At 40.3% G+C, this 15,629-nt stretch overlaps 2 protein-coding genes across 4 annotated transcripts in view; one reads left to right on the top strand and one right to left on the bottom strand.

Annotated features, from left to right (window-relative positions):
* The window catches only part of LOC121718789 (zinc finger protein 708-like), a 712,111-nt gene that overhangs the window by 650,751 nt on the left and 45,731 nt on the right, over nt 1-15,629 (top strand). The window lies entirely within an intron of this gene.
* On the bottom strand, nt 1,868-14,389 carry LOC121718848 (zinc finger protein 883-like). Of its 3 annotated transcripts, none has more exons than XM_042104185.1 (4): nt 13,983-14,389; nt 13,310-13,654; nt 4,073-4,333; nt 1,868-3,988 (listed from the first exon to the last, which is right to left on the bottom strand). In XM_042104185.1, the coding sequence occupies exons 1-4, from the start codon at nt 14,365-14,367 to the stop codon at nt 2,895-2,897; spliced, it is 2,085 nt and encodes a 694-aa protein (XP_041960119.1). In that variant the 5' UTR covers nt 14,368-14,389; the 3' UTR covers nt 1,868-2,894. The 3 variants fall into 3 exon arrangements, with proteins under 3 accessions (XP_041960119.1, XP_041960120.1, XP_041960118.1); XM_042104186.1 differs by having other exon boundaries at nt 1,868-3,662; nt 3,831-4,333; nt 13,983-14,388; XM_042104184.1 differs by having other exon boundaries at nt 1,868-4,333; nt 13,983-14,388.

Here is a 15,629-nt window from a genome sequence, read left to right as displayed (position 1 = left end):
TGTTGTTAATTATTGATATAATGTAGTCTTGCCATGTTATTGTATTATTGATTTAATGTACATTATTGTTTATTATTGCTATTTCCCCTTTTTTTTATTAGGCTATTCATTGAATTGAGATGATTGTTTTTTATTGCTATTCTCCTTATTACATTACATTACATTATATTTAGCAGACACTTATTGACCAAAGTGACTTACATATGTCAGCTATATTACAAGGGATCACATTGTCCCCGGAGCAACTTGGGGTTAAGTGCCTTGCTCAAGGGTACAACGGTGGAAGCCGGGAACTGGACCAACAACTTTCAGGCTACTGCACGCTAGCCCAGCTCCTTAACCACTACACTACCACCGCCCCTAGATAGTCTTATTATAGTCTGAGCTCAAGGGCTTGCCTCCCGTCTACATCGGGATAACGGTCATTGGCTCATTGGCTGAGTAGAGTGAAGATGATCTGTGAGAAGAGTAAACGTGTGTGTCATCATCACTCTGCTGAGTAGATGAAGATGATCTGTGAGAAGCCACTGACCACTGGAGCAGCTTTCAATCTAAACCTGAATGAACACATTTGATTCATGCTTTGCTATTTTATTAGAGGACCAATCCTGTCACTGCTCCAACAAGTCCAGTAAGAGTGTGAGATTCCTTCATGTCATGTGTGCTTTGTCACCACTAATACACTTCATAACTTTGTTTTGCAGGGATTGTATTATTGTGTTACATGCTCCAAATGTAAACGCTCTTTGAGCTGCATTCTGTGTATGAAAGGTGCTATACAAATAAAGCTTATTATTATTGTTATTATTATTGTTATTATTATTATTATTATTATATTACATTTCAGTCAGGACCACTTAGTTAATTAGTCCAGATAGTTAATTATTATTTAAAATGCATAATGTGTAATTTAGTGGAGCCACCTGCTATTCCACATGTAAACATGAAAAGCCTAAGGCAGAGGGAGCAGCCAGATAAACCCCCCTTGGGGTACAGAACAGACCAGGCATCAATGACAACAACTAGACATTGATAAGGCAGATGTATGAGGAGGAGATGGGGTGGAGGTGGGTTGCAAAAAGGCTTGCAGAGAAAGTGGCAAGAGTAGGCAGGCTACGGCAGCTTAAATCTGATTAATGATCTCCACCAATATAAGCGTGAATGATCAGCTGATCAATCACCTGAGCAGTTAGCCAAGTGGCTGGGCATGACTCTGTGGCCTGCCTGAACTAACGCTATAAGTATAAGTATACTCTTTTGATCCCATGAGGGAAATTTGGTCTCTACATTTATCCCAATCCGTGAATTAGTGAAACACACTCAGCACACACAGTGAACACACAGTGAGGTGAAGCACACACTAATCCCGATGCAGTGAGCTGCCTGCTACAGCATCGCTCGGGGAGCAGTGAGGGGTTAGGTGCCTTGCTCAAGGGCACTTCAGCTGTTCCTACTGGTTGGGGTTCAAACCGGCAACCCTCCGGTTACAAGTCCGAAGCGCTAACCAGTAAGCCACGGCTGCCCCAACGATAGCTACCAGCTGGAACACCCACTGGCATGCGTTGACGGAACACAACTGGGTGTGGAAGCCATTACATAGCAAAGGACCTCCGAAAGCAAAGCGGGTCTGTGCGATCGTGTGGGCCTTCTTTTCAGGTCGGAAAATCTGGAAATCTGTGAAAAACGTTTTAACTGCCTGATCAACTTCATTGACCCTTCTGTCCTCAACCTTTGCCACACACTCTATGGCTTTCTCACGCAGCCTGACTTTTTTTTTTTGGGGGGGGGGCGTCTCGTTAGGGGCCAAGCAGCGAAGCATCTTGTTTTCAAATTTTGGAGATCAATAGAACAAAAATACAGATGAATGTAAGGATTAAAAAATTCTTTCAACCTTTATTTATTCTCTGAGGTTCAGTTTAAGGTGGTCCTTATTTTCAGTGAAGCCAAGATAACAGATACAATGAGACAACAATAGAAACAGTAGACAATAACTGTAGTAAAACATATAGGCCTACAAATAAAACAAAACTAAATAAGATAAACCTACATAAAAGTGTGGAGGGAAATAAATACAAGAAATAACAATATAAAAAGGTAATTAATTAATTAATGATTGTACTCTACTCATTTTTAGTCACATTCAGGCAATATAAACAATAGGCTTCCCACAGCTTTCACCATTTTACTACTGTTTTGTTTTTTATCAAATCGCCTTTAAAACAATTGATTTATTCCACAGTATTTCAATTCACAGCCATTTTTACCTCCCTATTTTGACTTTGCATATATTCATCACCTTCTGTTAAATCGCTTTCAGTGTGTAATGAAAAAGCTTTTCCACACTGGACACATTCTCTCCAATATGTGTAACACTGGAGGCTTCTCTCCAATATGTGTAAGCATGTGGTGTTGAAGACCTTGGGATGTTCTAAAAGATTTTTCACACTGGACACAGATTTATGAGGCTTCTCTCCTGTGTGTTTTAGCATGTGGCTTTTAAGAGTTGACATTTGTGAAAAAGCTTTTCCACACTGGGCACATTTATGAGGCTTCTTTCCAGTGTGCATTATTTGCATAATTAAGATCTGATATTTGTTGAGATCAAAGTTTAGTCAGTTTATAAGAATTATCTCCTGTGTGTAATAGCATGTGGGTTTTAAGATATTGAATTAGTGCAAAAGCTTTTCCGCACTGGATACATACATGAGGCTTCTCTCCAGTATGTGTAAGCATGTGGCGTTTAACATCTCTGGATGTTCTAAAAGCTTTTTCACAGTGAACACATTTATGAGGCTTCTCTCCAGTATGTGTAAGCATGTGGCGTTTAAGATCTGAGGATGTTCTAAAAGCTTTTTCACAGTTAACACATTTATGAGGGTTCTCTCCAGTGTGTATTACAGTAGCATGTGGTGTTTGAGATATTCGGATGTTCTAAAAGCTTTTCTACACTGGACACATATATGAGGCCTCTCTCCAGTGTGTATTAGCATGTGGTACTTTAAATATTGGGATGTTCTATAAGCTTTTCCACACTGGACACATATATGAGGCTTCTGTCCAGTGTGTGTAAGCATGTGGCGTTTGAGATCTTTGGGTGTTCCAAAAGCTTTTCCACAGTGGGAACATTCATGAGGCTTCTCTCCAGTATGTACGAACATGTGGCTTTTCAGATTTTCACTTTTTGAAAAAGCTTTCCCACACTCTATACATGTATGAGCTTTCTCTCTCTCTCTAGAGTGTGTTTGCATGTGGCTTTTAAGATATGGGGATTTTGTAAAAGCTTTTCCACATTTGGCACATTTATAAGGCTGTTGTTCTCTTGTGTGAACTCGCATGTGGGATCTTAGATATGAAATTCGTGAAAAAGCTCTTCTACAATGGGAGCATTTATGTTGCTTCTCTCCCGTATGTACTATGGTTTTAAGAGCTGAGCTGTGAGCTTTTCCACACTGGTCAGGTTCATGAGGCCTCTCGTCAGTATGTGTACACACGTGGCATCTAAGGTCTGTGGATGTTGCAAAAGCTTTTCCACACTGGGCACATTTATGAGGCTTTTCTCCAGTGTGCATTGTTTGTATATGGGAATTCAGATCAGAAATTTGTTGAGATCCTTTTCCAGGACAGGCCCATTGATAAGAATTCTCTCCACTGTGTACTAGCATATGGATTTTAAGAGAGTACATTCTTGAAAAAGCTTTTCCACACTGGGTACATACATGAGGCTTCTCTCCAATGTGTATGATCATGTGGCTCTTAAGACCTGACATCTGCAAAAAAGCTTTTCCACACTGGGCACATTTATGAGGCTTCTCGCCAGTGTGTATCAGCATGTGGTTTTTAAGAGTTGATATTTGTGCAAAAGCTTTTCCACACTGAAGACATTTATGAGGCCTCTCTCCAGTATGTGTACGTATGTGGTGTTTAAGCTCTGTGGATGTTCTAAAAGCTTTTCCACACTGGACACATTTATGAGGCTTCTCTCCAGTATGTGTACGCATGTGATATTTAAGATCTGTGGATGTTCTAAAAGCTTTTCCACACTGGACACATTTATGAGGCTTCTCTCCAGTATGTGTACGTATGTGGCGTTGAAGAGCTGTGACCTTTGTAAATGATTTTCCAAACCGGGCACATTGATGAGCCTTTTTGCTTGTCCTCTGTGTTTGTGAAACACCAGTAGTGTGGTTTTGCTGGTGCTTCTCAAGTTCAGTCAGGGCTGTGACACTTTTCCTATAGACTGTGAAGCGGTAAGGTCCTCCTTTGAGTTCCAGGTTGAGTTCATCATTATGTCCATGGATCTTCTGTTGTGTTACATTTGGGTGGTCTGATACACCTGGAAGAGTTACCATAGAGACTTAGAATGGCAGATACAGTACATGTTCCACATTCAGCAATTATACATCAACTGATGAAGCAATATTCAATTTAAAATAGAAATCAAATTCAGTAGTTAAAGGTGGTGCCCTGCCACACAAAACCGTTTTTAGTTGTATTTTATTTAATATGTAAGGTCCATATGTGTTTGTGCTATGTCATGAATGTGAAAATGAACAGCTACCTCCTCGGTCAGCTTTAGCCACTGAAAAGAAATAAGCGGAGAAATTAGGCCAATTGCAAAAAGTTCTTCAGTTTTGACGTGGAATTGGTTGAGCTCATTACTATTCATTAGCTTGCCCAGTTGACACCGTGCCCACAAAATTTGTTTAGCTCTGTGACAGTTTTCGTAGGCCTATGCAAGGATGGCTGAATGCCAATGGGCTTGTGCGCTATGCACGAATAGAACAACAATGCATTTTGCCCAAGAACCCAGACTTCAATTGAAGATCAATTGGCTTCAATTAATTTTTTTGGAACAATGCCACAGGCTTTGCAAAAAGGTTGCTGTTTAAGCCTGGAGCAGTAGGCTACCATCGCAGCAGTCTACGACCAGTGCCCGTAAGTAAAACATTATTGTCAACTCAAGGAAATGCTATGTTATGTTTAATGCACTCGCTAGCCTAGTAGGTTTAATGCCCATTTGGTCAATGCTAGCACTCGCTAGCCAAGCTAAGTTCATGCCATGAAGCTAAAATTAGTTGATAACAGCTACCATCGTGGCAGTCTACGAACAGTGCCGAGTCCGTAAGTAAAAACGTTATTGTCAACTCAAGGAAGTGTTATGTTATACAGGTTTAATGCACTCGCTAGCCTAGCAGGTTTTATTTATGCACATTTGGACACTTGCCAGCCAAGCTAAGTTCATGCCATGAAACTAAAATTAGTTGAGAACGGCTGTCATGTTACTGACGAAACCTACTAGCTGTTAGCCAATCAGAGTCAAGCAGCTTAGCTCGTTGAATATTAATGAGAACTGGCGTAAATCGAGCTGAGTCTTCCTGCAGGCTTTCAATACCACTCTAGAAGCAAGGCATGTTTTCCACAGAATGTCAGACATTACCACAAAGTAATGAAATACGTATGGCACGTAAGTAGTCCTCCAAAAATACAAATAAAAAAGTGTCACAATATTGGCAAATGTTTACTTCAGGAGAAAGATCAATCTAGCTTGTCTGTGCTCATGGAAGATAAAGTTTGTGTAGAGCTGTGACCCTTACGAAAAATAACTATAGAATAGTAATTTGTATTATATTAAACTATATATAGAAATCGTATAGCATTACTTTAAACTAGTTATTTTACGTAACGGACTGTTGCTCCTGGTAATGTTGTAAACCTATAGATGATGGACTGCGCGGATAGCTGCTTTATGATCCAACTTATAGTGAGGAAGATATTTAGCCTGGCTAGTAGGGCTGTAACGATATGCTTATTGAAACCGAAATTGCGACACTCATATTCACAAACCTGTGTTGCGGTGTGAGAAGGCAGAATTGTGACCCACCCCTTCTAGTGTTTCCTGCAGCGCTTTGCAGCATAAGCAACACGCATCTCCCGCCTTACTTAATGGTACATTGTCCAAAAATAAATATAAATAAATAATAATTGTATAGCTCTTGTAGCCTTCATTGTAGACATGTCAAACAAACAAAAAACAAATGTCAAACTGCCTACGTAGGAACTCACGATCGCACAGTTTGCATACCACTTTGTCCTTCTCGATAGTTTGATCTACAGTCCAAAATCCAAAGTGCTTCCATATCGAACTCCTTAAGTTATTAGGGGTTATCGCTCATCTTTCTCATGTCGCACAGGTTAATCGCCGCTGTCCTCCATTTGTTGGCAAAACACCAGCAGCAGCAAATTTAAACTTACTGAAACTAGCGTAAAACTGGTGGGAATTTTCTTTTTAGAATTCACAACGCTTACTGCACTTTCAGAATTCTTTATTTTCTTTTTCGACTTGTTTGTGAATTTTGTTACATCTATCTATTCTATTCGTTTAATTTGTTTCAAATTAATCGTGTACATATTTGGTTAAAATTCCCTATTTTAGTTTTCGAAACTTATGTTGGTTGGTCCAATCGATTGTGCAATCAATCGATCTTTGAACGTAAAGTGATAGCCCGAGAGGTGTCAGGTGTGTTGATGAAAAGGAGGGGCTGCAACTGAACGTACACTGATGTCTGCTGGCAAAGTGAAATCAAAAGCAGATTACACCTCATTCACAATTCATTTTTGGTCTCAACCAGCTGTAATATTCACTAGTGCTGTCAAACGATTACATTTTTTAAATCACGATTAATCGCTGAATTTCTATAGTTAATCACGATTAATCACATATTTTATCACATGATTAAAATTCTATTATTTTGCATTTCTGAACTTTCCAGGAGTCCATATTAACAATAAAGCAATTACTGTGTATCTTGATTGGGATTCAAATGAAAGCAAAGACGTAGGTCTATTTGATTATTTAAAATCAAATTTCAAAAGATGTGCAGCAGACCTGAGGCAACACAATATATTCTTCAGAAATATAGCTGATATAAACTGAAATAAATGCTACCGCAGAAGTGCATGCACAAAATGTAAGCTTAGGCCTACACACATTATAAAGGGCATAAGAAACAGAAAATATTATATTCATACTATATTCATTATCTTTTGAGTTCAGTTGAAAATAAGGAACTTTTCCAACATGAGTGCATTGCCATTTTATAGGCCTACAGTCTATGGTGCACTGTCACTTGCCACACACATCAACGCTGAAGTTTTTAACAGGCAAACGCTGTATGAACAATGAATTTCATGGAGCAGCATCGACCAAATATAACTGAATAGTGATTTACACGGCGGCAAAGTGCGATGCTGGTGTGCGGAGTTGTATTGAAAAGAATGGAATCTAATGTAAATGGCTGCATTGCAAGCAGCAATGTGGGGGCCTAGCAGTGCGCTATAGCAGGAATGGTGTAGCCATGGCATGAGCAAGCACTCACAGCAAGTTTGATGGCAATTGGATAAAGAATGGCTGAGAAATAAGCTCATTTACTTTGTTACAGCGCCCCTAGAGGCCAAATTACATCAATGTCCTTGTGCGTTTTCACAATCAGCTAGCATGTCCCTGGACTTCATACACCAAAGAGTTTCTGAGATGTGAGCTCACTTTCTTTATTACAGCACCCCTAGAGGCCAAATGAGACCACTTTCCTTGCATATCCTCACAATCAGCTACTTTGTCCCTGTATTAAGTTTGGACTTCATACATCAAAGCGTTGCTGAGATACAAGCTCACTTCCTGTATTGCAGCGCCCCCCTGTAGAGGCCAAATGATGGCAATTTCCTAGTGCGTCCCCACAATCAGGTAACAGGTCCTTATACCAAGTTTGGACTTCATACATTAAAGAGTAGCTGAGATATTAGCCCACTTCCTGTTAGGCGGCATCGTCGCCATGTGTGATTGACTGTCACGGGCAAATAAACTTGAAATTAAAAAATCTGAAGTATAATTTGTGCGGCTCGGTCTGAAGATCATCTCCGCCAAGTTCTGTGAAAATCGGATGAACTTTGTAACTGCTAAAACTTTTCGTAGAGTTTGGACTAAATCCAATATGGCAGAGGTCCAATATGGCGGAAAGTGACAGGATAGGGGTAGATGAACTCGGTATGGTCCAAGGATTCAGACGCTACCTCAATTGACCTGTCGCTAAGCGCCACCCTTAGAACGCTGATGAGCCAATGACAGTCCAGCCTCAACGGGACTCGGACATCAGCTCGGACAACTCCATAGGAAACAACAGGGAGCAGGCATAAAATGACAAATTAATGGTTATTTATAGAGTTTATTAACTCAAAAAACCCCGACGGATAACCATGGTCAAACGTTTTGCATGGGGGACGTGTAATACTGATAGCCGGTACCCCGAGAGGCTAGAAAACTGGTCTATATTTTCATCAACAGTAGCCTACAGGATGTCTCTTGTGTTCGCAACAGCTCGACGTAATGTAGGCTACTAAGCCAACAACATGGGCACTGGTTCCCTGTTAAATCCCAAGATGAAAATGCTCATTCAGTGTTTCCTCTAGGATTTTTTTAAGCAGTGGGGGCAGGCCTGTCCAAACCCCCCCCCCCCCCCCCCTTCGCTGCAACACAAACAATTATATGTATTCACCTGTATTCACACACAATGAGGCATTATTTTCAGTTGTGATTGAGCTGTATATTTGGAGAATCTACAACAGGTCTGCACAATGAATTTTGAAAGGCAACTGCGACTATTGTACGTCTGCCCCATTTCTGATACCGTGGGGGAGGAAAATTAAACCGTGGGGGGCCGCCACTACCAAATCAACATAGAGGAAACACGGTCATTAACCAACTACTATATTCTTACTACATCAAATATTAACGTAACCTAACATATCTTAGTTAGTATCAATCTTCCACTAGCTAGCTAGCTAGCATTAACGTCAGTGGTTTTTGCACGGCTACTCGCCACAACTGCTTGTCACCTTGTATGTATTCTAAAGTTTTGAATACACCCCTCCATAGCATAATTAAGTCCCTTTTGATAGCTTCTGGAGGAAAGTAAATCCTCTTATCGATCAAAACGTCCTCAAAGCCTGCTTTCATATACTGTCAGCTGCCATTGTCCACAATGTATTTCTAATCAAGTCTGGTTTGTTTGTCCGAGTTTTCACACGGTAACAATGGGGGGGCGGGGCTTAGCGACAGGTCAATTGTGAAAATCAGACAAAAGAGTCAAGGATCACGCACCTGAATGCATGTCCAACATTGGGCTGGTGGTGGCGCTAGAGTGTTCAATGTATATGTATAAAAATTGCTGTGAGTGATTGGGACAGAGTCCTGACTAATGGTATTGAGTTTTGTTATGTTAACTCAAAGCGTCACCTAGATGTTTGTCCACTTCCTGTTTGGCGGCTTCATCACCATATTTGATTGGCTGTCACGGGCAAACAAACTTGGAGTTGAGAAATCTGACAAGTATCGTTTGTGCGGCTCGGGCAGAAGATCATCTCCGCCAAGTTCCGTGAAAATCGGATGCAATTTGTGACCGCTGAAACCAGGCTTGGAATTTCACCTTTTTAGGGGCAAGGCCACTTGGCCTTCAGTTGGGCATATTTGGTGGGGGGCACAAAGGCCACATGTCAGGGCACAAAGGCCAAAGTTAACTATACAGTAGTAGGCTCTAAAAATAATGAAAAGCCTATTCACAGCAGTAGACATGCATCACTGTATGAAACATTACAAAAACATGAAACATGACATATTACATAGAACTGTAAATCATCTGATTATCTAATATTTACAGATATCTAGGCTATATTTAACATTTACTTTATATTTGGCCTGTTATGAAATCATGTATTGAACAATTTAGCACAGCTCAGCTTTAAGAAACTCAAATAGCCTAGATTCATGCTTAGCATTTTGTGATCATTAAGGCTACTTTAACAAACTCTTAGTCAGCTGTATATCCTCTGATTTTAATATTTACCGACATCTAGGCGATATTTGTAACATTTACATTTTGTATTTGGCCTGTTATGAAATCACGTCGAAAAAATTAAACACGTGAACCTTAAAGCCCAAATTTGGAGACATGCATGTCGAAATTTGCTGCAAATTCAAAACCGGATTACTCTGGAACGGCTAACTGTACAGAGGACTGCTTTAAACCTTCGTGTCGGTAAGGTCTGCTGTTTATTTTGATATATGGTTTGCCATGTTGTGAAGTATTCCACCAAGATGAATGGGTAGGGAGATAGGCGCAGAACCTAGAATTTATGATTCAATTTAATCCAAACGGCTAACATCGTTTACAAGCTGAGAAAAAGCTCTTTCATGTGATGTGATACTTGTGATGTCTGTATGATGAGTAGGCTACTTCGCGAGTAGTTCAACTGAGAAGAATGGGTGAATCTAGACGCACTTTCTTTCTTGCCGTCACTTTCTCCACTGCGTAAAAGACTACATTAGTTTGCGCTAGGGCTGTCACTTTTGTGAAAAAATCCTGTTCGATTTTTGAGACATAAGTGTTCATTGAATCGATTGTAAAATCGATTTTTTATGTCTAAGGACATTTCCATTTGCAACGCCAAATATAGGCCAATCCACAAACAACTGCATTAGGACGAACGTAAAGAGGGCGCTTGCAGACGCAAGCCAGCAATATTTCTGATGATTTATTGGCGTGAAGTTTTGTGCACAATGACAAACAGAAGTGCAACATTCTCGAAAACCAGTAAGCCGAGTGGACTGCCATTACATCAGTGACATGACTGCAGGCTTCAACGTAGCTGTGTCTGTGTTTACGATTAGAAATGTCAAACAAATTTCGCCTACGTAGAACTCGATTGCACAGTTTGCGTAGCCTACCGCTTTGTTCTTCTCCATAGTTTGATATACCAAAAATCTGAAGTACTTCCACATCGAACTCCTCAAGTTATTAGGGCCTATCACTCGTCTCTCTACATGTCGCACAGGTTGATCGCGTTGTCCTCCATTTTTTGGCAAAACACGAGCAGCACAGCAGCTGATTAAAACAGCTGTTCCCGGTGCGTAAAATTGGTGGGAATTTTCTTTTTAGCTTTCGCAATGCTTACTGCACTTCGGAATTCTTTTATATTCTTATATTCTTGTTTGTGAATTTTGTTACATCTATCTTTTTTTTTTATTTTTATTTCGTTTAAAATTAATAGTGTAAATATTTGGTTAAAATCGATTCCCTATTTTAGTTTTCGAAACTTGTGTTGTTTGGTCCAATCGATTGTGCAATCGATTTTCGAACGTAAAGTGACAGCCCTAGTTTGCGCTGTGAATGCTAAGATTATTTTGTCAGGCCATAGGCTAATAAAATACGCTATTAGTCGGACGCAAACCAGAATATTGAAAGAAGGGGGCACCAAGGCCACAGTGGCCTGTAAACCTCTGATTTTCAAAGGGGCATCACGGCCAACGCAAGGGGCAAAGACAGTCATGGCCGCCGTGAAATTCCTACCCTGGCTGAAACTTTTCGTAGAGTTTGGACTAAATCCAATATGGCGGAGGTTCAATATGGTGGAAAGTGGAGGGATTCCAACGGTGGCTGATTTGTGAAAATCAGATGCACCGTTCAATGGTCACATGCGTGAATGCAATCCAGTTTTGACCCATTGGTGGCGCTAGAGTGTTGGGCATAGAGTTCTGTAAATTGGTGAGAGTGATCATGGGACGGTCCTGAATCAGTGCGCCGAATTTCATAACTTTCGACTCAGCGGTTCAATTTTCGACCAAATTGTGACCCGCTCCCCACTTTGATGCAGCATAGGTATCCATTATATCAGTCATCTTTCCCCTAAAAGGGGGCGTGTACGTGCAGCACATACAACGTTCCATTCCATTTGTCAGTGCGTATTGTTTAGTTTCCGGTCTAGCTAGATCCGGTGTGATTTATTTGCATGGCTAGGCCGATGCCCGAGGCACCACAACGAAACACTGTGTTGGTAGCATTGGCCAACTAGTGCCAGATTTCTGAGTGCAGGGGACAAGCCGAGGAGAGCTATGAGACATACGTTCACACTCGGTATCATGTTTCAACACACTTTAGGTCAAAATCACACCGGAATTATCCTTTAAACTGGTGCATTAAACTCATTAAACCAAATCATTTCAGAAGTGTAGTAATCTCGAAGGTTTTACATGCAGCCGTTACACTCAATTCCAAAGAAATACACATCCTTGCTGGATTAGCGATTGTATTGCCTGGGATATCATACAGCGCTGTAAAATGTGTGCAGGAAATTCTTGCATTAAATGGCTAGAGTTGCGATAAATTTGATTTATAAATCACATTGGAGGAAGCAAAATGAAAGCGCAACAGTGTAACAGCACCAGTTGACACATTGACACTGAGTAAGCACATAACCTGCAGACAAACTATGACATACTGCAACACGTTGGTTACACTAATTGTGTAGGTCATCACCAATTGTCTAAATAGGAAGATATCAATACGACAGAATAGAGACACTACAGCTTATTAGTGTAAAAATATTAACTAGCAGATATCACTATGAAACTTGTTTGCACTAGTATTTACAAGTTTTCTGTAATGTACTGTTTAAATGTGCAAATTAGGCATGATCTAATTAAATATGCACTGATAAACTTTAAAACAATAAATCTGACCATTGGATAAAGCCAGGTTAAAAAAAAAAAAAAATTCATTGTGTTGACATTAAATGAAGTGTTTTACATAGGAAATTATGGATATTTCTTTATACTTTTTTAGCACACAAGCACAAAATCTCGAAACTGGCCACTGCATGAAAAAACACTGTTTTCACCACTCATGTCATTTTATAAGTTTCAATACAAAATAGAAATCACCTTACATCATCATTAAGCTTGGTGGACACCCTCTGGGAAAGTGTAAAACATACAAGAACTAGCCTAGGCTAGTTCCTGTGTATTGTACCTACCCCTTCAGTCAGATTCTGCTGTTTATAAATTTGTATTGTAGCTATACTTGCAGCCCCTCTTATTTTATCTTCTGGAAAAAGAGGGTGGGAATATAGTGGGAGCACCAGCAAGCAGTGGCTTATTTTCAATATTCATATGAACTTCAACTGTCAGGTTAGACAGGCCTATTTAATTAACAAACATTATGCATGAAGTTGAGATTAGTTTGAATAATGACGTGAAACCCATTTTAACTCCAAATATCAACTTTAACTTACTAGATGACACCCGGTGCACCAAAATTTGTCTGTGCTCCTAATGTTTTAATTTGGGCATTTTTTTGTTAAGATAATGTAGTGCCCCAACACCTGATACTCATTGATTCTCATTTAGATTTTACATGATTAATATATGGGAATCATGTCTGAAAGGGAATCGTGTCTGAAAGGGATATCTGACAGGACTTACTTTCCAGCTGGTTATCGTGCTGCTCGTCCTCCTCAATCTCCACTTCAATCTCCGCTGGTGTCTGTAGTGTTTCATCGTTAGAGTCTGTATCGTCGGTATCGTCTGTTTCAATTTTACAGTGACGTTCTGCAAAGGGCTTTTCTTCTTCTTCATCTTTGACCGGACATGATATCATATGACCATATTCCTCCTCTTTTATGTCTTCTTCTTTCACAATCAATCTCAGGTCAACCTGGTGCATTTCAGTCTCGTGACAGTCAGAGATCAGCGGCTTTACCTCCATTTCATCCATGGTCCCACTGGAGGATCCAAAGATCCCAGGTACTCTCTTTCCTGTAATCAATGCTGCACAAACAAATAGAATGTTGTAGGCAATGACATCATACAGCAACATTAAAAAATATCCTGATTGGTTACTTTCAGTTTTACTTCAAGTGTAACTCCGGAGCAAAAAATAACAGGTTCTATTTACCGTAGTTAACAACTTAAAACTTTTAGCACCCTGCCCCGTTAGCATTACTGTAACGTAAAGCCCATTCAGTGAGGCTATAATGCAAATAAACGGTCTTACTCAAAATTACACCAATTAACGTAATTTTGCTAAATCAAAAGTTTGAAGTTGTTAACTATCGTAAATAGAGTACTGTACGCAACCGAGTCCACCTTAACTTACCAGGCGATGGTCGTGAGTAGTTGTGGTCCAAAGCAAGACTAGCAGCAGCAGCATCACCAACATATTCGTGACCACAAGCAAACCCAAGTCTTTCACATGACTCCGATCGAAAAATAGAAGGCACTGCGTCTCTTTCAACTCGGGTGAAACCGCTGGGTGTTTTGAACAGGTCGCTCCTACGAAAATGTTGGCTACAAATAACTACAGCATCAGAAATTTTAGACTGCGGGCCTTCCTCTCTCCTGATGGCTTGAAGCCATTTTCTCCGACGATCCACATCGCGGGGAATTTTGTGAAAGCTCAGATAGGGGTGTCTTTGCTTACTGTTGGTACAGAAAGGTACAGAACACCACCTCCTGCATGTCGTCTGTGCCATTCGTGCCATTTTTCTTCTTCTTCAGTGATTTTATTGGCAGCTTGCCATCTCTGCGCATTACCTCCATCTACTGGACTGAGGTGTGATCACATAGGGACATCAGTAACTAAAGAACTAGATGTACCGCATAGCGGTACATTCGTTCCGCAAACATAAAGCACACGAATCAATTTGTATCCATCTTCTACTCCATCCCCCACTCTTGAAACTTTTGTGTATGCTTGTTTGGCATGCCTGTGTGTGTGTGTGTGCGGGCGGGCCGCACAGCAAGTAGCCTGGCGCTGCGAAGGTGAATAGATTTGTAGCACTAGCCAAAACATTTGTAGCATTGTTATAAAACCTTTAAAATCTCTAAACAATTACAAGTAGGGCAGTTCATCACAGTTCATCCACTGCAACTGGACTGATGAAAGGTCATGTACACCTGTAGGCTACATTGTATTTGGGGAAAGCAGAAGGTATCATTTTTACATTTATTTATTTATTTATTAACAAACAAAACCATCCCTGTCATTGCCATGCAGTTTTCAACAGGTCATGCTGTAAGAATCCTAATTACCAGGCTGATGATAATCTTTTCAGTCATATATTGACTCTTGATCAACTACTAAGTGTGGGCCTATTGTGGGCCTACTGTCACATGTCCACAGGAGCAGTTAACTATAGGGACAGGAAATGTAATCAAATGTATACCTTGTCATGTCTTGATTGATTCACTCTCACTACAACAATGGTCTCAGTCTCATCAAAGTACTCTCAAATCAGATGACCTCCAACCATGTGATCCAAATCAGCTGACCTCCAATCATGTGAATGTAACCAACCACAAACTAGGTAGCCTATTTAAGTGAAGTTTACAGAGCATTCGGGGAGCCATTCTGTAGTCAGAATCTCCCGCACCACTAAGGTGTGTAGTCATCATCCTCTGAGCTGGTAGGTTCATTCTCTGATTGCTTCATATGGTTTCCTAAATGTTCCTTTAACCTGCTTTTGTAACTTTCACATTATTCATTTAGATGTACCTTATAATGTATTGGATGAATAGCTTGTATAACAAATAAATTGTTATGCTTTGACCCGCATAGTTTTCTAGAATTTCTTTAGATATCCCTCAAAGTTTAAGATGTGCCAGGGGGAATGGCTAGGATTAGTCCCTAGGGCCGTGGGGCTAAATTAGTGAAAGTAGGCATGCTACCAGGAGAACTGGCCATCGTATTGTACTGTGGTGGGTCACTGATTTTATTAGTAGTCTGGAATTAGACAGCTAACCT

Source organism: Alosa sapidissima, chromosome 9 (genome assembly GCF_018492685.1).
Source record: "Alosa sapidissima isolate fAloSap1 chromosome 9, fAloSap1.pri, whole genome shotgun sequence".
Taxonomy (NCBI): Eukaryota; Metazoa; Chordata; class Actinopteri; order Clupeiformes; family Clupeidae; genus Alosa; species Alosa sapidissima.
The sequence above is the reverse complement of the archived record's forward strand: the minus strand, read 5'-3'. Positions and strand labels throughout refer to the sequence as shown.

Bases quoted from the DNA above. Each gene is read 5' to 3' on its own strand.
- LOC121718848 (XM_042104184.1), bottom strand. From the start codon at position 14,367: ATGGCACGAATGGCACAGACGACATGCAGGAGGTGGTGTTCTGTACCT. The intron at 13,655-13,982 runs GTAAGTTAAGGT...TTGTTTGTGCAG, and splicing joins CTACTCACGACCATCGCCTG to CATTGATTACAGGAAAGAGA. The intron at 4,334-13,309 runs GTAAGTCCTGTC...TAACTCTTCCAG, and splicing joins GCACGATAACCAGCTGGAAA to GTGTATCAGACCACCCAAAT.